Consider the following 25263-nt stretch of genomic DNA (forward strand, 5'->3'; position numbering starts at 1 on the left):
CTAAAATTTTCTTATTTTAATTTAATTTAATTATTAATTTACGTTATTTTATTTTTCTTTGTAATTATTTTCGTTAATTTTCATTTTACTATGTTACTTTTATTCTATTTTTTTGGTTCCAAATTTTTCATAGCACCACAATGCGCTTTTATTTTCATGTATGCGTCGATTTATTTCCACCAAAACACTACTTTGCCGCCAAAATTCCCTTGCAAATCGTCTACTTTATGCCTTCCCCAAGAATGCGCCGGGGTACGATTTTTTCACATAAAATTACTACCCAGCCAGCCAGCCACCACCAACTGCCACATGCTTCTTCTTCTACCTCATAGTATACATACTCATTTGGTGACGCCACGATCTCTCCTCTCTCGCGCTCGCTCTATTCCTGAAATCATAAGAGACAACAACAACGACAACACAAATATGCAACTGACAACGAAAAACAGTTATTTAGGGTCCCTTTTTTTATTCATCTTTTTTTAAGGGAATTCATTAATGTTAATTTATTTACATTAAAGTATTATAGAATTTTTTGAATTAATTTTAGGTAACATTAAATGTGTGACCCCCCCTTATCGTATTATTTAGATAAACTTAGAAAAATAAGACTTTATGCTAAGTATTTTTAATCTATAGACTTAAGAAATATTGTTAGTTAATAAGTTATTAAATAACTATGTGTAGAGAGCAGATGAAAAAAATAAACTTGAACTTGAACTTGAAAAACAGTTATTCTGCCAACGGCTAATACAAAATTATTGAGAATTTTTATTTTTTTCATACAAATGTAGCTTGACGCAATTTTCTTTCTCTTTTCAAATATTTTTTGTCGTCCTGAAAAGGACGGATTGGTTGATTTTTCTATGGAATCATACGATGGTCTGTATTCTTCTTCTTTTTCATTCCATAATACCTTTCGAAATAATTTAGGCTTTCTTTTCGGTCTTCTTGGGCAAGAGAACAGCTTGGATGTTTGGCAATACACCACCTTGGGCAATGGTAACGCCAGACAGCAATTTGTTCAATTCTTCGTCGTTACGGATGGCCAATTGCAAGTGACGGGGAATGATACGAGTCTTCTTGTTGTCACGGGCAGCATTGCCAGCCAATTCCAAGACTTCAGCAGCCAAATATTCCATGACAGCGGCTAAATAGACGGGAGCACCGGCACCAACACGCTCAGCATAGTTGCCTTTGCGCAACAGACGATGGATACGACCGACGGGGAATTGAAGACCAGCACGATTGGAACGGGACTTTGCCTTTCCCTTAACTTTGCCACCTTTACCACGACCAGACATTTTCACTTTATTTTAGTTTTAAACACTTCACTTAAGCACTGAAAAACACAAATGATAAAAATTTTCGGATCGAAACGTGCTATTTATACTTTTCTCACACACACATTTCTTCAATAATGGGGTGGTTTGCCTTGTGTGTGCCTGCTAGCTGTGACTACCTGAAATTCTTGTCGACTACAATCTACAAATTCTGTATAGCTGCCCGTTTTGGTTATCATTTGTGAACAGTGTTAAAAGTGTTTGTGTGATTCAAAAAAAATAATAAGTGAAAAGTGACTAAACCACAATTTTTGGAGATAAAATATTTGTTTCAAATTGTGGCAAATTACTACTGTCGTATATTGTGGTTATTACGGCATAGTATAAAACGTCAGTGGCCATACATTTTGCCGCTGGCACAACTACCATGGATGAAGAAGAGGATGGAGTGTTGCCTGCAGCTACAACAGGCATAGCAACAAATTCTAAATATTGCGTAGATGAAGTAATACTCTGCAACGAAAACTATGCAACAAGCGACTCTTCTCGTACGGTCCTATCGGATACCGTGCGGAAAAAGAAGAGGAAGCACAGCAAGCGTGAAGCAGACAGCGCATATGAAAATATGAAAGTAGGAGCTACAATTGCCGAACTACAGAAGTCTGTAAGCCGATTAGAAGAATCCAACCGAATTTTGGCGACTGAAATAACATCACTACGCAGTCAGCTAGATTTCACATCCAAACAATTGGCAGAAGCCCACTCAAAGGAAAACAGCTATAAGCGAGTTATAGCTACTTTACAAAAACAAGTAGCCGTGGAAAACAGCAACCAAACAATTGAAGTTGAAGCAGCCGAACAATCACAAATGTCAAATAATATGGACATTGAAAATGAACCAAGTGAAGAGCTGGATATAGGCCGTAATCCAGTAAAGGCAGGCAAGACGCCGAAACTGCCTGGGGGAGAAAAATCATCAATCAAGAATGGACCCTCAAAAAAACAACAAGCTACAGCAGTAACAACATCAACAACATTAGCAGCAACAACATCAGCAGCAACAACAACAGCAGCAAAAACAAATGCAGCAACAACACCAGCAACTGAAGCATCAACAGCAGCATCAGCAGGAAAAACAAGGACAGAAACACCCAACAAAAGAGGCCCGATTAAGGGTAAGAAACTACCACCTATAATGGTTTATAATACAGGTTTCAGGGAATTAGCCAATATTTAGATCTTCGTATAGGAAAAAATAATTTTTCTATTAAGATTATTAGAAAAACGGCATTTTCCGTTAGAATACAGGGTCTTGACAATTTTGAAAATGTTAAATCCCTCCTGAGAGAGAGGAAATATCAATTCAAGACACACACTCCTAAGGAGTTATTACCTTATTCTGTAGTAGTTGAAGGACTCTCAGAAGAGTATAATGAAGAACAAATTAAAGAATTTCTCTTAAATTTAGAATTTTCTATTGATATACTATATATAAAAATATTTCTCCCAACAAATGGATAATCAGATTTAGCAGATCGACAGATATCCAAAAACTATATAAAATTAGAAAAATCATAAATTGTGATGTGGTATATAAAAAATATCAGGCTAAAGACATTCCTCAATGTCGTAACTGTCAGGGCTATTGGCATGTTGCAAGTAATTGTGGCATGCCATACCACTGTGAAAGATGTGGGGAATCTCATGAACGCGACAAATGTATCATTGTCTCTAATGACAATGAAAATAACATTGATGGTGAACACATGATTGGACCACAGCGACCGCCAATTAAATGCATTAATTGCAAAACTGAAGGACATATGGCAAATTCTCCAGATTGTCCAATCAGACTAGGATTTCTTCGTAAAAAACAAGAAGAAAAACAAAAGAGAGTAGATATTGATAGACAAAGATCAGAACGTCTAAAAGAGATTCGAACGGGGGCAACCTTTGCCTCTGTCCTTAGGAAAAATACCCCATTGAGCAAAAATCCAATAAACTCAATACCAAAAGAATCCTCTAATAGCCCTTCTAGTATGGCAAGTACAATTACCAAAGAATGTTTTAATTCATTTGGGAAAAATTTACCAGATCTTTTAAAAGATTTGGAGCAGTTTCAAACTCAATATCAGGAGATTAGTATGGCTGAAGGTAAACCTACTGCCATACTTAGCCTTTTGATGCATATTAAAGGTTACAAATGTTGAGGTGTATTTTTCTCAATGTCAATTCTATAGTGTCTATCGAGAGAAGACACTATCTAAAAATTTTCATACTCAGGCACAAACCGGACGTATTACTACTGGCAGAACATAAACTGTCTCATAAACATAGGGTTGACTTTGAGGGATATACTCTACATAAACAATGCAGGGAAAACAGCTTAGGAGGAGGAACAGCTATATTGGTTAAAAATAATTTAAAATCAGAGAAAATTATGATAAATACGGGTGAAATTGAGTCTTGTGGTATCAAATTATTCAGATCTGATGGAACATTTATTGTTATTGTGGCCCTGTATCATAGTCCAGCCACAGAATTTCAAATCTCTAGTCTTGATAACATCGCTAATTTAGGCGCAACTAATGATGTGCTTATTGGTTGCGATCTGAATGCGAAACATCAAGATTGGGGGGGAGAAATCAATAATAGACGTGGTCTTGAATTACATGACTACATACTTAATAGCCCAATTTTAACACTATATCCGACTGAGGGTCCCACAAGACCAAATTTAATAAATGACTCATTCATTGATTATTTTATTGCAACACCTGGTATTATATCTGAAAACCAAAATTTGCTTCCTACTTATGATTTTGAATCTGACCATAAAGCTGTAGAAATTAACATAACCCTGCACAATATACAAGCTGCTGAGAGAAAGATATACTATAACTATAATAAAATGAATATAAATAGATTCCAAAGAAAATTGGAATATGGTCTTAGGGAACATGAATTACCTATAGACAGAAATGCTACTAAAGATGAAATAGACTCATCCATTGAAGGACTCAATAGAGTTTTCAAAGATGCTATAGAACAATGTGTCTCAAAATGTGAGTATAAAAATCGCATATTGGGAGAATTGCCAAATAACATACGAATTTCATTAAAGAAAGAAAAAGGCTTCGTAGAATACTTCATAGGACAGGTGACCCAGAGCGATACAACATCCTTAGAGCAGATATAAGAAACTTAGGAATCATAATAAAAGAATTAGTGATAAACTTTGAAAGTGATAGGTATAAAAATACGCTAGAAAACATAAGGGTAAATTCGGCCACATATGGTAAAGTTAAAAGGGCTGCAGGTATTGCTGTTAGGGAATCAATAGAGGTTCTTACTGATGCCAGCGGCGAGCAGATAACGAATGATACTGCTAAAGCCGAATTAATTGCCCATCATCTGCAAAATGCACACCATATTGAGGATGATACATCTCCTGACTCCTTTTCCAGTCTCATAAATGAGGCAGTTGAAGGGGTTGAAGATGCGACACCTCTGGTGGAATTTGGCAATGATTTCGCGGCTGATGGGTCAGTGGTTAGCAATGCAGCCTGCTGGCATGAAGGTGGTTTTGTTGATCCTTCAAAAGTTGGGGCAGCAATAATGAAAAGACCCTCAAAAAAATCTTGTGGAATCGACGAGATTCCAGATGTGGCAGTGAAAAGAGCGGGAAATGCCATATTAATATTCATAACAATATTATTTAACCACAGCCTAAATATCGGATATTTTCCAAACGCATGGAAAAATGCTTTGGTTATTCCGATACATAAACCAAATTCAGACAAAAAAATGTGCCGCAATTATAGACCCATTTCTCTCCTGTCTCCATTTGGTAAATTGTTTGAATATTTTCTTTTGGAAAAAATCAAAAATATAATTGAAGACAGAAATATCCTAAAAAATTTCCAATTTGGCTTCAGACCAAATCATTCCACCGTACATGCATTAGCTGCATTTACGAACTACGTTACGGATGGATACAGGAGAAGAATGGGCACAATGGCTGTAGGTCTCGACTTTGCGAAGGCTTTTGACACCGTGTGGCAGAATGGTGTAATATACAAACTGAAAACATTTGGTTTTGGCACACAAATATGCAGAATGATTGCAAGTTTTCTGAGGGAAAGGACATATAGGGTTAGAGTTGGTGACAGTATGTCTGCGCAACGATTAGTCCAAGCAGGTGTTCCACAAGGATCACTGCTTGGACCGGTCCTGTACAACATCTTCATCAGTGACATCCCTTCGCCACCTGAAGGAGCTTTGCTATTGACTTACGCAGATGATGTGTTATTGGCATTGCGAGGGCGTTTTGGACACACATTAGAGCGAAAATTAAATATCTACATGAACGAATTATATTCATATTTTAACAAATGGGGACTTAAATTAAATGTTCAAAAATGTGTATCCATCGTGTTACATGGAAAGCATAGGGCATGCTTTCCTGGACTAAGAAGGTACACACCAGCAATTAAAGTGGGCAATGACATAATTAGCCCATCAGACAAAATAAAATATTTAGGAGTTGTCTACAACAAAAACTTTGACTTTTGTAGGCACATAGATCACGTCCTAAATAAAGCTAAAAAAATTTATACGGCGTATACTAAAATTTTTAGGGCTAGAAATGGACTCACATCCCAAGTCAAGCTCCTAATATATCGCCAGATAATAAGGCCTACAATCTCTTATTCCTTCCCTGCTTGGGCAGATATCATCTGCACAAATGGAAAGGATAAGACGATTTGAAAGAAAAATTCTTGTTATGGCACTGGGCCTAAAACCCATTGTTAATGACAATGGGGAATTTAGACATCCAACCAGTAAATCAATATATGATGCCATAACGTTTCAAAGGATAGACGTTTTTATGGTAAATCTAGCCATTAAATTTCTAGACAAATGTCAATCGAATGATAACAGCATTATAAGAAACTTCATTGATAATGTCGAAAACATAGATGTTTTGCTAAGACGAAAACACTTACCACCCGTGGCTCTATTGAAGTTACAAGAGGAAGGTCTATTATTTGCCAATAATAAACTTATTTATTACCACAGGAGATATAATCAATATGACCCTGCACTAAATCCAGTATATATAATGGATCAATAATTATGTAAATATTGTATATAGTTAGTTTTAAGTTTAGATATTAAGTATTTTAGTTGTAAGATAACATAAATTTATAAACATTAGCCCCTTTTTGTAATTTTTTGGGCAAAACAAAAACAAATTATTAACTTAAATGTAAAGAATTAAATTCTAAGCATGTATATGCAGTAATAAAAACTATTTATGGTAGACTCTATAACATGTATAATTAAATACTTAGAGTAAATGGAATTTATCACTATCACATACTTTAACCGTTAAGTATTTTTGTAAACCAATGAAATGAATTAAATAAATGGTTATTTTAAAATGGTAAATGGTAAATGGTTTTGGTTATCATTTGTGAACAGTGTTAAAAGTGTTTGTGTGATTCAAAAAAATAATAAGTGAAAATGCCTCCTAAAACCAGTGGTAAAGCAGCAAAGAAGGCCGGCAAAGCCCAAAAGAACATTACCAAGGGCGATAAGTCGAAGAGACGTACCAAGCGTAAGGAGAGTTACGCTATCTACATTTACAAAGTGTTGAAGCAAGTCCATCCCGACACCGGTATCTCCTCCAAGGCCATGAGCATCATGAACAGTTTCGTCAACGATATCTTCGAACGTATTGCCGCCGAAGCCTCTCGTTTGGCCCACTACAACAAGCGCTCGACCATCACCAGTCGGGAAATCCAGACCGCCGTCCGTCTATTGTTGCCCGGTGAATTGGCTAAGCACGCCGTCAGTGAAGGTACCAAGGCTGTTACTAAATACACCAGCTCCAAGTAAATGTCTTGATATTTTTCATTTTCATGCGTCGAAATACTACCTTAAAAGGCCCTTTTCAGGGCCACAAAAAACATTTCAAAAGAGATCATATTTTTGTTGAAGCTACAATTTATCATTATTTAGTAATAAACGAATAAAATTCCATAAGAAATATATTTTTCTCTATACAATGATTTTTCCATGCATTTAGCTAACTCGCATATGTGCCTATGTGTAACCTTTGCTTGCTTGCTTGTGCGATATGCTATAACAGCCATCGTCGTCGTGTATGTGTGCGTGTGTTAGTGGTGATTTGCCTTGCCGTCGTTGATCAACATCGAATGGGCATCATGTATGTGTGAGCATTTTGTTACAGCACAACGGCAAAGCAACGAAATATAAGGCTGAGGCAGAAATTTTCAAAGGAAAAAATATATTGATGGAAAATGTAAATATTTTGCCAAAATGTCATTTCTGGGATGAAATTTGTGAAATTTGAAGAGAATATGAAAATGACAAAATTTTCAAAATTAAGTAGAAATTATAAAATTGACCAAATTATGGGGATTTTCGAGAATTATGACCTGTGGGTAATTAGGAAAAAATTTAAATATTTTATTATCTTTTATGACCTGGGTTAAAAAATAATCCAGTGGCGTCCACGATTATATTGGCTCAATAAAATTACCTAATAAGAACAGTAATTAGCGAAAGTAATTTTTTTTCCCAAAATCAAACACGTGTACAAATTTACTTATTTATTTAGGTAACAAAATATATACGATAACTGTTGAAAATATTTTTCTCTTTTTTAATTTAATTTGTAGCCCTGAAAAGGGCTGTTAGATAGTATGTTTTCGAATATCGAAAATATTGTGGAAAAAGTAATCTTTCTGGGAAAAATTACTTCTTGGCGGCGGTTTTCTTAGCAGCTGGCTTCTTTGCTGCTGCGGCCTTTTTGGGCTTAGCAGCTGCAGTTTTTGCCTTGGGTGCCTTTGGTTTAGTGGCAGATGCTTTGGCGGCGGTCTTTGCTGGTTTAGCTTTAACTGTACCGGTTTTCTTGGCAGCCTTTGCCTTTGTTTTGTCGGCCTTCTTCTTTTCAGCGGTCTTCTTGGCGGCAGAGGGTTTTTTGGCAGCTGCCTTCTTCTCACCAGCGGCCTTTTTAGGGGCGGCAGCCTTCTTCTTTTTGTCACCAGCGGCTGGGGCCTTCTTCTTCTTTTCAGCAGTCTTAGCTTTGGGTTCCTTAGAGGCCGAAGCAGACAATTTGAATGAACCAGAAGCACCCTTACCTTTAGTTTGGATCAATTTTCCACTGGCAACGGCACCTTTCAAGTACTTCTTGATGAAGGGGGCCAATTTTTGGGCATCTACTTTGTAGGTGCTGGCCAAGTATTTCTTGATGGCGGGCAATGATGAACCTCCACGTTCCTTCAGGGTCTTGATGGCGGCATCAACCATTTGCTGGGTTGGAGGGTGGGTAGGGGCAGCTGATGGCTTCTTTGCTTTGGCAGCGGCTTTTTTTGGTGCCTTTTTCTCAACAGCGGCAACTGGGGAGGCGGTGGCTTCAACAACGGCGGCGTCAGACATGGTTATTCACTGTTTGGTTTATATTTCACTGTTAACACAAATACACTCACAAATTTATGTGTACTATTATTTTTGTTAGCGGCGAGCTAAAGTGTAGGTACATCGAAAAGATGAGATGTGCATAGTAGTCAATTGGTAAATTTTTCGAAAGATTGTGTGGAAGCGTGTTTAATTTTTTACAAAAGTTTTCGGAGAAATTAAATTTTCCTGAAGAAGCTTTGATAATTTTCACTAAAAATGTTTTATACCTTTAAAGTATAGATTTCAGGCTATGTTTTAAAGAAAGTTTGGTGTAATTATCACTTGCCGTTTGTGAATTATAAACGTTTAACTTGGCAGATTATAAAAATGTAATCACAAATTTCCAACTAAAATTTAAAAAAATCAAATTTTTTACTGAAAATTTAATTGAAAATTCTTTTTGAAAATGTAGCCTGATATGTTTACTTTAGGATCAAAGAAAAATATCGATGAAATTTCATATTTTACTATGTGAAAAAATTGAAATTATTATGTGGTCTATGACAGCAGAAATCCTCTTGTTGGCATAATTTCAATGAAGAAAAGTTTTTCTTGAAATAAATTTGAAAGCTCAAATCTTAATAAGTTTTATAAAAATTTCTTAAAAAACATTTCAGAATTTGTATATTTACATCAAAATATAACATTATTCACAAAAAGTCATAATTTACGGGGAAAAGTTACAAAATCCCCAGAATACTTCATACTACCAATGTACAGGCATTCACTGACAAACGGTTATGTATTTTCATTTTGCAATATTTTTTGTGAATTTTAACATAATTTGTTCTATAATTTATAAAAATAGTATTAAAAGCCATTTTCTACGTTATTTTGTCAATTTTTTGTTAATTTTATAAAAAAATATTCCCAAAAAGAAATTCCTCTTTACAGGCAAATATCAACTAGAACACTTAGAAATGTCATGAAATTAATTGCGTTTTACAAAAATGATTTTCGATCAACTTCAAAGGTAGATATTATTGGAATTCCTTTTTATAATACTTTTAATTATATTTTACATCAAAATTCTGAACAAATCAATTATTTTCTTCTTCAATTTTTGAAAATAATAAATTATTACCAATTTCTCTAAATACATCGGGCATAAATAATTTTGTAATTCCATATGGAGAAAATTCATATTAAATGTCTTAAAATGCGTATAAAACAATTCAAAATTTTGCTGAAAATGAAAAAAACATATTTCATACATCATTCCTGAAAAAAATTAAATAGGAGGGCAACATTTTAGCTGGAAATTTTTAAAATTCACATGAAATAATTCGTAGAAATTGAAGGCAGAGAATTTTTCCCGTTAAATTGAATAGTCCACAACAGAAAAAAATGATCGAAGGGGAATAAAATGAGAGAAATAGACAAATGTCGCGCCAAAAATCATAAAGAGAGCAATTTTTTGTTTAACGGGAAAAGGAAAAAAACAAAATGGACAAAAAAAATCCCGTTAGCAAAATGTATGTGGTGGTTGTTTTTATGAGTCATTGCATTTTTTTCGAAGAGGGAGTACAAAAATGATAATAATTTTGCAAATTAAAGGAAAATATCAAAATGGATAATTCAAAAAATTCAAATAAAATTCAAAAAATAAAATATTCGATCAAAATAAAATAAAAAAATTAAATAAAAAAATAAAGTGTCGAAAAATCATCAACGAAAAAAAAAAAACAACATCAAAAAATATATCTTTATTATAAAAAATGTTAATTGTTGAAAAATAATCATAGCCCTAAATTATTTTTATTTATTTCAAAAAAATACTAAAAATTGTAGATTGAGTAAAAATATCTCTTTTTTGTAAAATATTTGTGGTCCTGAAAAGGACCGATTGTTTTGTTGTAAAATTGTTGCTTTTAAAACGTCAAGAATTTAAGCACGTTCTCCACGAATACGTCTGGCCAATTGGATATCCTTAGGCATGATGGTGACACGCTTAGCATGGATGGCGCACAAGTTAGTATCTTCGAAAAGACCAACCAAGTAGGCTTCACTGGCTTCTTGCAAGGCCATAACAGCAGAGCTCTGGAAACGCAAGTCAGTTTTGAAATCTTGAGCGATTTCACGAACCAAACGTTGGAAGGGCAATTTGCGGATCAACAATTCAGTACTCTTCTGGTAACGACGGATTTCACGCAAAGCAACTGTACCAGGACGGAAACGATGAGGCTTCTTAACACCGCCGGTGGCTGGGGCACTCTTACGGGCAGCTTTGGTAGCTAGTTGTTTACGGGGAGCCTTTCCACCGGTCGATTTACGGGCAGTTTGCTTAGTACGAGCCATTTTTCACTTGAATTTTTTTCACTTCACTAGAGATATGCACACAAACACGGTAGACACTGTAATAACGTTGCCATCGCCACGAAAACGAGTATTTATAGAAAATTGTGCTGTTAGCATCAACTTTCGGGGTTGATATGTTAGTGAATTCTTACCTATCCGTATACCAAATGTACACGCACACACAAGAGAGAACATACAATACTAACGGCAAATGTACACACACACATATAACTGTACATACTTTACTTGTGCGTTAAATGGTTGGAGAGAGCCTCAAATTTTGTATAAATACGAGCGGAATCGCCGGAAAAAAACATTAGTGCTCAAACTGTTCGTGAAGTGATAAGTGAAATAAACTAAAGTGAAAAAATGACTGGTCGTGGTAAAGGTGGTAAAGGCTTGGGAAAAGGTGGCGCTAAACGTCACAGGAAAGTGCTCCGTGATAACATCCAAGGTATTACCAAGCCAGCTATTAGACGTTTGGCTCGTCGTGGCGGTGTAAAACGTATCTCTGGCCTGATTTACGAAGAAACTCGTGGTGTTCTGAAGGTGTTTTTGGAAAACGTTATTCGTGATGCTGTCACCTACACCGAACATGCTAAGCGTAAAACCGTCACCGCTATGGATGTCGTATATGCTTTGAAGAGACAAGGCCGTACCTTGTACGGTTTCGGCGGTTAAACAAATTCTTGACGCAATTTGGAGAAATCTTTTTTTACAACAAAACAATCGGTCCTTTTCAGGACCACAAAATATATCAAAAAAGAGATACTTTCTTGTTGAAAACTATTTTTTAAATTAAAATAAATAAAAAATAAACACTTACCTTAGGAAATATAAGAATTTTATGTCAAAATTTCTAATAATTTTCTTTTTCAGCTTTCTCGTATTTTTTTTCTCACAATTCGTGAAAAATGTCTAAAAATCAAATAAAGAAAAAATATAAATACTTACTCGTTTCAATTTTCTCCAGAATATTTTCACCGAAAACCTTCTTTTACCGATGTCTCGTATTTTATTCCCGATCACAAACATGCCGTCGGCAACTCACATCGCTAAACACATTTAGTTCTTCTTCTTCTTCCTTTTCGTATTATATGAGTATAACATAGCGTCGCTTTATGTATGTATTGGTGCTGTTTAGTCAATATTACTAAAGAACAACCATGCTGTGGTAGCAAAGTAATTTCATTTTGACTTTTTTTAAACATTGTTGCATATTTTCTCAAAATTTTATTTTAAATTGTTAAAAATATTTAATAAATAGATCGTTGATTCATATTATTTTCAAAAATTTCATTAAAAATTTCTAAATTATTCACTTATAATTTCCTTTAAAATTGTATCGAAAATTAAAATCATTATTTTTTTTTTTAATTAAAATCACTGAATTTTATTTAAAAATTCTTCATTAAATTAATTTTATTTTATTTTATTTATGTTAAATTTTCTTATTTAATTTTCAATTAATTTAATTTTTCATTAGATTATTTTTTAAAAATCACTTTTCCTTTTATTTAAAATTATTTAATTTATTTCCTTTTCATTAATTTAAAAAATTTTGATTTCATTTAAAGTATCTTTTATTTTCATAAAATCTATTTATTATTCGAAATTTCTTTAATTTATTTTCAAATATTTTCATTAAAATTTGCTTAAATTTTCATTAATTTTGCCTTAATTTTCTAAAATTTTCTTATTTTAATTTAATTTAATTATTAATTTACGTTATTTTATTTTTCTTTGTAATTATTTTCGTTAATTTTCATTTTACTATGTTACTTTTATTCTATTTTTTTGGTTCCAAATTTTTCATAGCACCACAATGCGCTTTTATTTTCATGTATGCGTCGATTTATTTCCACCAAAACACTACTTTGCCGCCAAAATTCCCTTGCAAATCGTCTACTTTATGCCTTCCCCAAGAATGCGCCGGGGTACGATTTTTTCACATAAAATTACTACCCAGCCAGCCAGCCACCACCAACTGCCACATGCTTCTTCTTCTACCTCATAGTATACATACTCATTTGGTGACGCCACGATCTCTCCTCTCTCGCGCTCGCTCTATTCCTGAAATCATAAGAGACAACAACAACGACAACACAAATATGCAACTGACAACGAAAAACAGTTATTTAGGGTCCCTTTTTTTATTCATCTTTTTTTAAGGGAATTCATTAATGTTAATTTATTTACATTAAAGTATTATAGAATTTTTTGAATTAATTTTAGGTAACATTAAATGTGTGACCCCCCCTTATCGTATTATTTAGATAAACTTAGAAAAATAAGACTTTATGCTAAGTATTTTTAATCTATAGACTTAAGAAATATTGTTAGTTAATAAGTTATTAAATAACTATGTGTAGAGAGCAGATGAAAAAAATAAACTTGAACTTGAACTTGAAAAACAGTTATTCTGCCAACGGCTAATACAAAATTATTGAGAATTTTTATTTTTTTCATACAAATGTAGCTTGACGCAATTTTCTTTCTCTTTTCAAATATTTTTTGTCGTCCTGAAAAGGACGGATTGGTTGATTTTTCTATGGAATCATACGATGGTCTGTATTCTTCTTCTTTTTCATTCCATAATACCTTTCGAAATAATTTAGGCTTTCTTTTCGGTCTTCTTGGGCAAGAGAACAGCTTGGATGTTTGGCAATACACCACCTTGGGCAATGGTAACGCCAGACAGCAATTTGTTCAATTCTTCGTCGTTACGGATGGCCAATTGCAAGTGACGGGGAATGATACGAGTCTTCTTGTTGTCACGGGCAGCATTGCCAGCCAATTCCAAGACTTCAGCAGCCAAATATTCCATGACAGCGGCTAAATAGACGGGAGCACCGGCACCAACACGCTCAGCATAGTTGCCTTTGCGCAACAGACGATGGATACGACCGACGGGGAATTGAAGACCAGCACGATTGGAACGGGACTTTGCCTTTCCCTTAACTTTGCCACCTTTACCACGACCAGACATTTTCACTTTATTTTAGTTTTAAACACTTCACTTAAGCACTGAAAAACACAAATGATAAAAATTTTCGGATCGAAACGTGCTATTTATACTTTTCTCACACACACATTTCTTCAATAATGGGGTGGTTTGCCTTGTGTGTGCCTGCTAGCTGTGACTACCTGAAATTCTTGTCGACTACAATCTACAAATTCTGTATAGCTGCCCGTTTTGGTTATCATTTGTGAACAGTGTTAAAAGTGTTTGTGTGATTCAAAAAAATAATAAGTGAAAATGCCTCCTAAAACCAGTGGTAAAGCAGCAAAGAAGGCCGGCAAAGCCCAAAAGAACATTACCAAGGGCGATAAGTCGAAGAGACGTACCAAGCGTAAGGAGAGTTACGCTATCTACATTTACAAAGTGTTGAAGCAAGTCCATCCCGACACCGGTATCTCCTCCAAGGCCATGAGCATCATGAACAGTTTCGTCAACGATATCTTCGAACGTATTGCCGCCGAAGCCTCTCGTTTGGCCCACTACAACAAGCGCTCGACCATCACCAGTCGGGAAATCCAGACCGCCGTCCGTCTATTGTTGCCCGGTGAATTGGCTAAGCACGCCGTCAGTGAAGGTACCAAGGCTGTTACTAAATACACCAGCTCCAAGTAAATGTCTTGATATTTTTCATTTTCATGCGTCGAAATACTACCTTAAAAGGCCCTTTTCAGGGCCACAAAAAACATTTCAAAAGAGATCATATTTTTGTTGAAGCTACAATTTATCATTATTTAGTAATAAACGAATAAAATTCCATAAGAAATATATTTTTCTCTATACAATGATTTTTCCATGCATTTAGCTAACTCGCATATGTGCCTATGTGTAACCTTTGCTTGCTTGCTTGTGCGATATGCTATAACAGCCATCGTCGTCGTGTATGTGTGCGTGTGTTAGTGGTGATTTGCCTTGCCGTCGTTGATCAACATCGAATGGGCATCATGTATGTGTGAGCATTTTGTTACAGCACAACGGCAAAGCAACGAAATATAAGGCTGAGGCAGAAATTTTCAAAGGAAAAAATATATTGATGGAAAATGTAAATATTTTGCCAAAATGTCATTTCTGGGTGAAATTTGTGAAATTTGAGAGAATATGAAAATGACAAAATTTTCAAAATTAAGTAGAAATTATAAAATTGACCAAATTATGGGGATTTTCGAGAATTATGACCTGTGGGTAATTAGGAAAAAATTTAAATATTTTATTATCTTTTATGACCTGGGTTAAAAAATAATCCAGTGGCGTCCTCGATTATATTGGCTCAATAAAATTACCTAATAAGAACAGTAATTAGCGAAAGTAATTTTTTTTCCCAAAATCAAACACGTGTACAAATTTACTTATTTATTTAGGTAACAAAAATATATACGATAACTGTTGAAAATATTTTTCTCTTTTTTAATTTAATTTGTAGCCCTGAAAAGGGCTGTTAGATAGTATGTTTTCGAATATCGAAAATATTGTGGAAAAAGTAATCTTTCTGGGAAAAATTACTTCTTGGCGGCGGTTTTCTTAGCAGCTGGCTTCTTTGCTGCTGCGGCCTTTTTGGGCTTAGCAGCTGCAGTTTTTGCCTTGGGTGCCTTTGGTTTAGTGGCAGATGCTTTGGCGGCGGTCTTTGCTGGTTTAGCTTTAACTGTACCGGTTTTCTTGGCAGCCTTTGCCTTTGTTTTGTCGGCCTTCTTCTTTTCAGCGGTCTTCTTGGCGGCAGAGGGTTTTTTGGCAGCTGCCTTCTTCTCACCAGCGGCCTTTTTAGGGGCGGCAGCCTTCTTCTTTTTGTCACCAGCGGCTGGGGCCTTCTTCTTCTTTTCAGCAGTCTTAGCTTTGGGTTCCTTAGAGGCCGAAGCAGACAATTTGAATGAACCAGAAGCACCCTTACCTTTAGTTTGGATCAATTTTCCACTGGCAACGGCACCTTTCAAGTACTTCTTGATGAAGGGGGCCAATTTTTGGGCATCTACTTTGTAGGTGCTGGCCAAGTATTTCTTGATGGCGGGCAATGATGAACCTCCACGTTCCTTCAGGGTCTTGATGGCGGCATCAACCATTTGCTGGGTTGGAGGGTGGGTAGGGGCAGCTGATGGCTTCTTTGCTTTGGCAGCGGCTTTTTTTGGTGCCTTTTTCTCAACAGCGGCAACTGGGGAGGCGGTGGCTTCAACAACGGCGGCGTCAGACATGGTTATTCACTGTTTGGTTTATATTTCACTGTTAACACAAATACACTCACAAATTTATGTGTACTATTATTTTTGTTAGCGGCGAGCTAAAGTGTAGGTACATCGAAAAGATGAGATGTGCATAGTAGTCAATTGGTAAATTTTTCGAAAGATTGTGTGGAAGCGTGTTTAATTTTTTACAAAAGTTTTCGGAGAAATTAAATTTTCCTGAAGAAGCTTTGATAATTTTCACTAAAAATGTTTTATACCTTTAAAGTATAGATTTCAGGCTATGTTTTAAAGAAAGTTTGGTGTAATTATCACTTGCCGTTTGTGAATTATAAACGTTTAACTTGGCAGATTATAAAAATGTAATCACAAATTTCCAACTAAAATTTAAAAAAATCAAATTTTTTACGAAAATTTAATTGAAAATTCTTTTTGAAAATGTAGCCTGATATGTTTACTTTAGGATCAAAGAAAAATATTGATGCAATTTCATATTTTACTATGTGAAAAAATTGAAATTATTATGTGGTCTATGACAGCAGAAATCCTCTTGTTGGCATAATTTCAATGAAGAAAAGTTTTTCTTGAAATAAATTTGAAAGCTCAAATCTTAATAAGTTTTATAAAAATTTCTTAAAAAACATTTCAGAATTTGTATATTTACATCAAAATATAACATTATTCACAAAAAGTCATAATTTACGGGGAAAAGTTACAAAATCCCCAGAATACTTCATACTACCAATGTACAGGCATTCACTGACAAACGGTTATGTATTTTCATTTTGCAATATTTTTTGTGAATTTTAACATAATTTGTTCTATAATTTATAAAAAATAGTATTAAAAGCCATTTTCTACGTTATTTTGTCAATTTTTTGTTAATTTTATAAAAAAATATTCCCAAAAAGAAATTCCTCTTTACAGGCAAATATCAACTAGAACACTTAGAAATGTCATGAAATTAATTGCGTTTTACAAAAATGATTTTCGATCAACTTCAAAGGTAGATATTATTGGAATTCCTTTTTATAATACTTTTAATTATATTTTACATCAAAATTCTGAACAAATCAATTATTTTCTTCTTCAATTTTTGAAAATAATAAATTATTACCAATTTCTCTAAATACATCGGGCATAAATAATTTTGTAATTCCATATGGAGAAAATTCATATTTAAATGTCTTAAAATGCGTATAAAACAATTCAAAATTTTGCTGAAAATGAAAAAAACATATTTCATACATCATTCCTGAAAAAAATTAAATAGGAGGGCAACATTTTAGCTGGAAATTTTTAAAATTCACATGAAATAATTCGTAGAAATTGAAGGCAGAGAATTTTTCCCGTTAAATTGAATAGTCCACAACAGAAAAAAATGATCGAAGGGGAATAAAATGAGAGAAATAGACAAATGTCGCGCCAAAAATCATAAAGAGAGCAATTTTTTGTTTAACGGGAAAAGGAAAAAAACAAAATGGACAAAAAAAATCCCGTTAGCAAAATGTATGTGGTGGTTGTTTTTATGAGTCATTGCATTTTTTTTCGAAGAGGGAGTACAAAAATGATAATAATTTTGCAAATTAAAGGAAAATATCAAAATGGATAATTCAAAAAATTCAAATAAAATTCAAAAAATAAAATATTCGATCAAAATAAAATAAAAAAATTAAATAAAAAAATAAAGTGTCGAAAAATCATCAACGAAAAAAAAAAAAACAACATCAAAAAATATATCTTTATTATAAAAAATGTTAATTGTTGAAAAATAATCATAGCCCTAAATTATTTTTATTTATTTCAAAAAAATACTAAAAATTGTAGATTGAGTAAAAATATCTCTTTTTTGTAAAATATTTGTGGTCCTGAAAAGGACCGATTGTTTTGTTGTAAAATTGTTGCTTTTAAAACGTCAAGAATTTAAGCACGTTCTCCACGAATACGTCTGGCCAATTGGATATCCTTAGGCATGATGGTGACACGCTTAGCATGGATGGCGCACAAGTTAGTATCTTCGAAAAGACCAACCAAGTAGGCTTCACTGGCTTCTTGCAAGGCCATAACAGCAGAGCTCTGGAAACGCAAGTCAGTTTTGAAATCTTGAGCGATTTCACGAACCAAACGTTGGAAGGGCAATTTGCGGATCAACAATTCAGTACTCTTCTGGTAACGACGGATTTCACGCAAAGCAACTGTACCAGGACGGAAACGATGAGGCTTCTTAACACCGCCGGTGGCTGGGGCACTCTTACGGGCAGCTTTGGTAGCTAGTTGTTTACGGGGAGCCTTTCCACCGGTCGATTTACGGGCAGTTTGCTTAGTACGAGCCATTTTTCACTTGAATTTTTTTCACTTCACTAGAGATATGCACACAAACACGGTAGACACTGTAATAACGTTGCCATCGCCACGAAAACGAGTATTTATAGAAAATTGTGCTGTTAGCATCAACTTTCGGGGTTGATATGTTAGTGAATTCTTACCTATCCGTATACCAAATGTACACGCACACACAAGAGAGAACATACAATACTAACGGCAAATGTACACACACACATATAACTGTACATACTTTACTTGTGCGTTAAATGGTTGGAGAGAGCCTCAAATTTTGTATAAATACGAGCGGAATCGCCGGAAAAAAACATTAGTGCTCAAACTGTTCGTGAAGTGATAAGTGAAATAAACTAAAGTGAAAAAATGACTGGTCGTGGTAAAGGTGGTAAAGGCTTGGGAAAAGGTGGCGCTAAACGTCACAGGAAAGTGCTCCGTGATAACATCCAAGGTATTACCAAGCCAGCTATTAGACGTTTGGCTCGTCGTGGCGGTGTAAAACGTATCTCTGGCCTGATTTACGAAGAAACTCGTGGTGTTCTGAAGGTGTTTTTGGAAAACGTTATTCGTGATGCTGTCACCTACACCGAACATGCTAAGCGTAAAACCGTCACCGCTATGGATGTCGTATATGCTTTGAAGAGACAAGGCCGTACCTTGTACGGTTTCGGCGGTTAAACAAATTCTTGACGCAATTTGGAGAAATCTTTTTTTACAACAAAACAATCGGTCCTTTTCAGGACCACAAAATATATCAAAAAAGAGATACTTTCTTGTTGAAAACTATTTTTTAAATTAAAATAAATAAAAAATAAACACTTACCTTAGGAAATATAAGAATTTTATGTCAAAATTTCTAATAATTTTCTTTTTCAGCTTTCTCGTATTTTTTTTCTCACAATTCGTGAAAAATGTCTAAAAATCAAATAAAGAAAAAATATAAATACTTACTCGTTTCAATTTTCTCCAGAATATTTTCACCGAAAACCTTCTTTTACCGATGTCTCGTATTTTATTCCCGATCACAAACATGCCGTCGGCAACTCACATCGCTAAACACATTTAGTTCTTCTTCTTCTTCCTTTTCGTATTATATGAGTATAACATAGCGTCGCTTTATGTATGTATTGGTGCTGTTTAGTCAATATTACTAAAGAACAACCATGCTGTGGTAGCAAAGTAATTTCATTTTGACTTTTTTTAAACATTGTTGCATATTTTCTCAAAATTTTATTTTAAATTGTTAAAAATATTTAATAAATAGATCGTTGATTCATATTATTTTCAAAAATTTCATTAAAAATTTCTAAATTATTCACTTATAATTTCCTTTAAAATTGTATCGAAAATTAAAATCATTATTTTTTTTTTTAATTAAAATCACTGAATTTTATTTAAAAATTCTTCATTAAATTAATTTTATTTTATTTTATTTATGTTAAATTTTCTTATTTAATTTTCAATTAATTTAATTTTTCATTAGATTATTTTTTAAAAATCACTTTTCCTTTTATTTAAAATTATTTAATTTATTTCCTTTTCATTAATTTAAAAAATTTTGATTTCATTTAAAGTATCTTTTATTTTCATAAAATCTATTTATTATTCGAAATTTCTTTAATTTATTTTCAAATATTTTCATTAAAATTTGCTTAAATTTTCATTAATTTTGCCTTAATTTTCTAAAATTTTCTTATTTTAATTTAATTTAATTATTAATTTACGTTATTTTATTTTTCTTTGTAATTATTTTCGTTAATTTTCATTTTACTATGTTACTTTTATTCTATTTTTTTGGTTCCAAATTTTTCATAGCACCACAATGCGCTTTTATTTTCATGTATGCGTCGATTTATTTCCACCAAAACACTACTTTGCCGCCAAAATTCCCTTGCAAATCGTCTACTTTATGCCTTCCCCAAGAATGCGCCGGGGTACGATTTTTTCACATAAAATTACTACCCAGCCAGCCAGCCACCACCAACTGCCACATGCTTCTTCTTCTACCTCATAGTATACATACTCATTTGGTGACGCCACGATCTCTCCTCTCTCGCGCTCGCTCTATTCCTGAAATCATAAGAGACAACAACAACGACAACACAAATATGCAACTGACAACGAAAAACAGTTATTTAGGGTCCCTTTTTTTATTCATCTTTTTTTAAGGGAATTCATTAATGTTAATTTATTTACATTAAAGTATTATAGAATTTTTTGAATTAATTTTAGGTAACATTAAATGTGTGACCCCCCCTTATCGTATTATTTAGATAAACTTAGAAAAATAAGACTTTATGCTAAGTATTTTTAATCTATAGACTTAAGAAATATTGTTAGTTAATAAGTTATTAAATAACTATGTGTAGAGAGCAGATGAAAAAAATAAACTTGAACTTGAACTTGAAAAACAGTTATTCTGCCAACGGCTAATACAAAATTATTGAGAATTTTTATTTTTTTCATACAAATGTAGCTTGACGCAATTTTCTTTCTCTTTTCAAATATTTTTTGTCGTCCTGAAAAGGACGGATTGGTTGATTTTTCTATGGAATCATACGATGGTCTGTATTCTTCTTCTTTTTCATTCCATAATACCTTTCGAAATAATTTAGGCTTTCTTTTCGGTCTTCTTGGGCAAGAGAACAGCTTGGATGTTTGGCAATACACCACCTTGGGCAATGGTAACGCCAGACAGCAATTTGTTCAATTCTTCGTCGTTACGGATGGCCAATTGCAAGTGACGGGGAATGATACGAGTCTTCTTGTTGTCACGGGCAGCATTGCCAGCCAATTCCAAGACTTCAGCAGCCAAATATTCCATGACAGCGGCTAAATAGACGGGAGCACCGGCACCAACACGCTCAGCATAGTTGCCTTTGCGCAACAGACGATGGATACGACCGACGGGGAATTGAAGACCAGCACGATTGGAACGGGACTTTGCCTTTCCCTTAACTTTGCCACCTTTACCACGACCAGACATTTTCACTTTATTTTAGTTTTAAACACTTCACTTAAGCACTGAAAAACACAAATGATAAAAATTTTCGGATCGAAACGTGCTATTTATACTTTTCTCACACACACATTTCTTCAATAATGGGGTGGTTTGCCTTGTGTGTGCCTGCTAGCTGTGACTACCTGAAATTCTTGTCGACTACAATCTACAAATTCTGTATAGCTGCCCGTTTTGGTTATCTTTCAAGTGTTAACAGTGTTTGTGTGCGCATCTAATGAAGTGAAATATAACAAGCTACAAAGCAAAGTGAAGCTTACTGTGTTCGCTCCTTATTTGGAGTAGTGTTAAAAATAAACATTAATAGTGGAAAAAAGACATTCAAATGTAAAATTGAATATGGATGAAAAAACATCCAAAATAAACACTACCATCATAAAAGGTAGAAAAGTGACTGTTGAAGCATTTTTTGATGAAAATATTACTACATTAAATAAAAATAATAATGTAGTCAAACAAACATCTGCTGACATTAATTGTGAAAATAAGGCATTGGCTACGCCCATCGAATACCTAAGTGATGCAAGCATAAATGCGGCAACAAGTGATACTTCCAAAACTATAAAAGACATTTCATTGCGAAAACGCAAAAAGAAAAAGAGAGCTGAAGGTGACAGTAGTGAATCATCTTTAGAAAATTCAATTCAGATCAATGCACAGCTTATGGCCGAATTAAAAAGCCTAAAAGAAAAATATAATATCCTATGTGAAGAATTACAAAAATATAAATCGCAAGAATTCAATAAGCATACAAATGCTAAAGATGCAAATAATGATTGGTCGGCTGAGGTAGCAGAAAACCTCAGCACTGCGATGGATGTAGAAGTACAAACTGCACTGCCAGCAGTTTCTGTTCGTACGGACGGTACGAAAAATATTGCAAAAATCAACAATGGAAAAGTGATAATGAAGGACGACATCCAGAAATCAAGCAAAATCGACAAAATTCCGGCAAACGGCAATAATATGCAGAAATCTACAAATATGCAGAAATCTTCAAATATGCAGAAATCTTCAAATGTGCAGAAATCTTCAGATGTCCCGGCGACTAGCAGTCCAACTACATCTAATAATAAGAATGACAGTAGAAAAACGAATACTTCTATAACTGTATACGATATCAGTGCGAAAGAGATGTCCAAACTAATCAACGAATGGTTGGGTCACGGTGAGTACTCATTAATTTTATTAAGAAATTCAAGAATAAATGTGAAGGTCAGATCTCTCGAAGACTTTACAAAGGTAACACAGAAATTAGGTGAATCTGGTATAAAATACCACACCCATACACCCAAAATTCTCTTACCATATAAGGTAGTGGTAGAAAATCTCTCCAGCGAATTTTCAGAAAACGAAATTAGAAATTGTTTGGAAAATAATTTTAATTTTAACTTTCCAATTGAGGTAATTAAAACCATTAATATTTCAGAAAATAAATGGTTAATTTGGTTTGCACGCCACTCAGATATTAATAAAATTTATAAAATCAAGAAAATTCTTAATTGGAATGTACGCATTCGTAAGAATAAAGGTAGAAATGACACGCAGTGCCGAAATTGTCAAAGACCTGGACATACTTCTGCAGGATGCGGCATGCCATATAGGTGTGTTAAATGTTGCGACCCTCATGGTCCAGGGGAATGTCCACTACCTGGTAAAGAACAGGGAATTGATGAAATTACGATTGTTGATCCAAATACTGGAGAAGAAGTTAGAAAAACCATTAAATGTGTCAATTGCGAAAAAGAGGGGCATGTTGCAAGTTCCCCCAAATGCCCAATGAAAATAGCTTATATGGCAAAAATAAATAAAGCCAAGGAAGAAGCACGTGCCAAATCAATGGCATATAAAGCATCTTCGGCATTGACACGTCCAGGTGTTCAGTACGCTGATGTAATAAACAACAGCCGTACTACAAAACCAGCCCCTAACATTCAGCCTACCCCACATAGGCAGCAAAATGAAGGTATTTTGGATATATTCTCTACCGTATCGGAGGATTGTCAAAAGACATTTGGTGTCAACTTGAGTTTAGTCATAAATCGAGTGGTTAAATTCATACCAGAATACCGAAGATTAAAAGAGACAGAGGGGCAAGCCCAAGCCACTCTTGGCATGATATTCGCAATGAGTAGTATCGATGACTAATTCACTTATTTGCTTTTTTCTGAACATAAACTCTTGTATCTCATTGGCCAAGAGACATTATCTCAATATTTTTATACGAGATGATAAGGAGCTCATGACGACCCTCCCATTCTGGAAAAAAGACATCTCTCTCCCGCCGACCTTACTAAGCTTCGAGATGAAGGAATACTTTATGATAATAATAGTAATCTCCTATTCTACCATAGAAGATACAAAACATTTAATATTACAGACACAGTGTACATTACCTCACAATAATGTATGTATTATTATGTAAATATTGTATATAATTGTAGTTTAAGTATAGATTTAAGATTAGTATTAAGCCTAGATTTAAGATTAGATTTAAGACAAATTTTCAAAAAATTATATGAACTAGCTCTTTTTAATAATCCTTTTTTGAGCTACTACTAATGACCATTAACTTAAAAATGTATGATGATGTGTAAACAGTAAAACTGTTACACTATTATAACAAAATCAACTTGTTATATGTAAATTGATATACCTAGGCTTAAGAGATTTCAAAAATCCCAAGCATATATTAAATTGAATTTAAAATAAGCCAATATTTTCTTTGTAACAATATATGGATTAATAAATGGCAAATTTAAAAGCAAAAGCAACCGTTTTGGTTATCATTTGTGAACAGTGTTAAAAGTGTTTGTGTGATTCAAAAAAATAATAAGTGAAAATGCCTCCTAAAACCAGTGGTAAAGCAGCAAAGAAGGCCGGCAAAGCCCAAAAGAACATTACCAAGGGCGATAAGTCGAAGAGACGTACCAAGCGTAAGGAGAGTTACGCTATCTACATTTACAAAGTGTTGAAGCAAGTCCATCCCGACACCGGTATCTCCTCCAAGGCCATGAGCATCATGAACAGTTTCGTCAACGATATCTTCGAACGTATTGCCGCCGAAGCCTCTCGTTTGGCCCACTACAACAAGCGCTCGACCATCACCAGTCGGGAAATCCAGACCGCCGTCCGTCTATTGTTGCCCGGTGAATTGGCTAAGCACGCCGTCAGTGAAGGTACCAAGGCTGTTACTAAATACACCAGCTCCAAGTAAATGTCTTGATATTTTTCATTTTCATGCGTCGAAATACTACCTTAAAAGGCCCTTTTCAGGGCCACAAAAAACATTTCAAAAGAGATCATATTTTTGTTGAAGCTACAATTTATCATTATTTAGTAATAAACGAATAAAATTCCATAAGAAATATATTTTTCTCTATACAATGATTTTTCCATGCATTTAGCTAACTCGCATATGTGCCTATGTGTAACCTTTGCTTGCTTGCTTGTGCGATATGCTATAACAGCCATCGTCGTCGTGTATGTGTGCGTGTGTTAGTGGTGATTTGCCTTGCCGTCGTTGATCAACATCGAATGGGCATCATGTATGTGTGAGCATTTTGTTACAGCACAACGGCAAAGCAACGAAATATAAGGCTGAGGCAGAAATTTTCAAAGGAAAAAATATATTGATGGAAAATGTAA

At 34.3% G+C, this 25263-nt stretch overlaps 5 protein-coding genes across 5 annotated transcripts; 3 read left to right on the forward strand and 2 right to left on the reverse strand.

Moving 5' to 3' along the window:
* Positions 1-11407: 11407 nt before the first annotated feature.
* LOC131806133 (histone H4) lies at positions 11408-11814 on the forward strand. Its single transcript, XM_059130058.1, has one exon. The coding sequence runs from the start codon at positions 11442-11444 to the stop codon at positions 11751-11753; it is 312 nt and encodes a 103-aa protein (XP_058986041.1). The 5' UTR covers positions 11408-11441; the 3' UTR covers positions 11754-11814.
* Positions 11815-13686: 1872 nt separating this feature from the next.
* LOC131806207 (histone H2A) lies at positions 13687-14061 on the reverse strand. Its single transcript, XM_059130166.1, has one exon. The coding sequence runs from the start codon at positions 14059-14061 to the stop codon at positions 13687-13689; it is 375 nt and encodes a 124-aa protein (XP_058986149.1).
* Positions 14062-14331: 270 nt separating this feature from the next.
* LOC131806208 (histone H2B) lies at positions 14332-14706 on the forward strand. Its single transcript, XM_059130167.1, has one exon. The coding sequence runs from the start codon at positions 14332-14334 to the stop codon at positions 14704-14706; it is 375 nt and encodes a 124-aa protein (XP_058986150.1).
* An 881-nt stretch (positions 14707-15587) lies between these two features.
* On the reverse strand, positions 15588-16271 carry LOC131806209 (histone H1-like). The gene has a single exon (XM_059130168.1). It carries the CDS (start codon positions 16269-16271, stop codon positions 15588-15590), a length of 684 nt encoding a protein of 227 aa, XP_058986151.1.
* Positions 16272-18928: 2657 nt separating this feature from the next.
* On the forward strand, positions 18929-19335 carry LOC131806095 (histone H4). Its single transcript, XM_059130010.1, has one exon. The coding sequence runs from the start codon at positions 18963-18965 to the stop codon at positions 19272-19274; it is 312 nt and encodes a 103-aa protein (XP_058985993.1). The 5' UTR covers positions 18929-18962; the 3' UTR covers positions 19275-19335.
* Positions 19336-25263: the final 5928 nt, after the last annotated feature.

The sequence above is a fragment of the Musca domestica genome, unplaced genomic scaffold, assembly GCF_030504385.1.
Source record: "Musca domestica strain aabys unplaced genomic scaffold, Musca_domestica.polishedcontigs.V.1.1 7, whole genome shotgun sequence".
Classification (NCBI taxonomy): Eukaryota; Metazoa; Arthropoda; class Insecta; order Diptera; family Muscidae; genus Musca; species Musca domestica.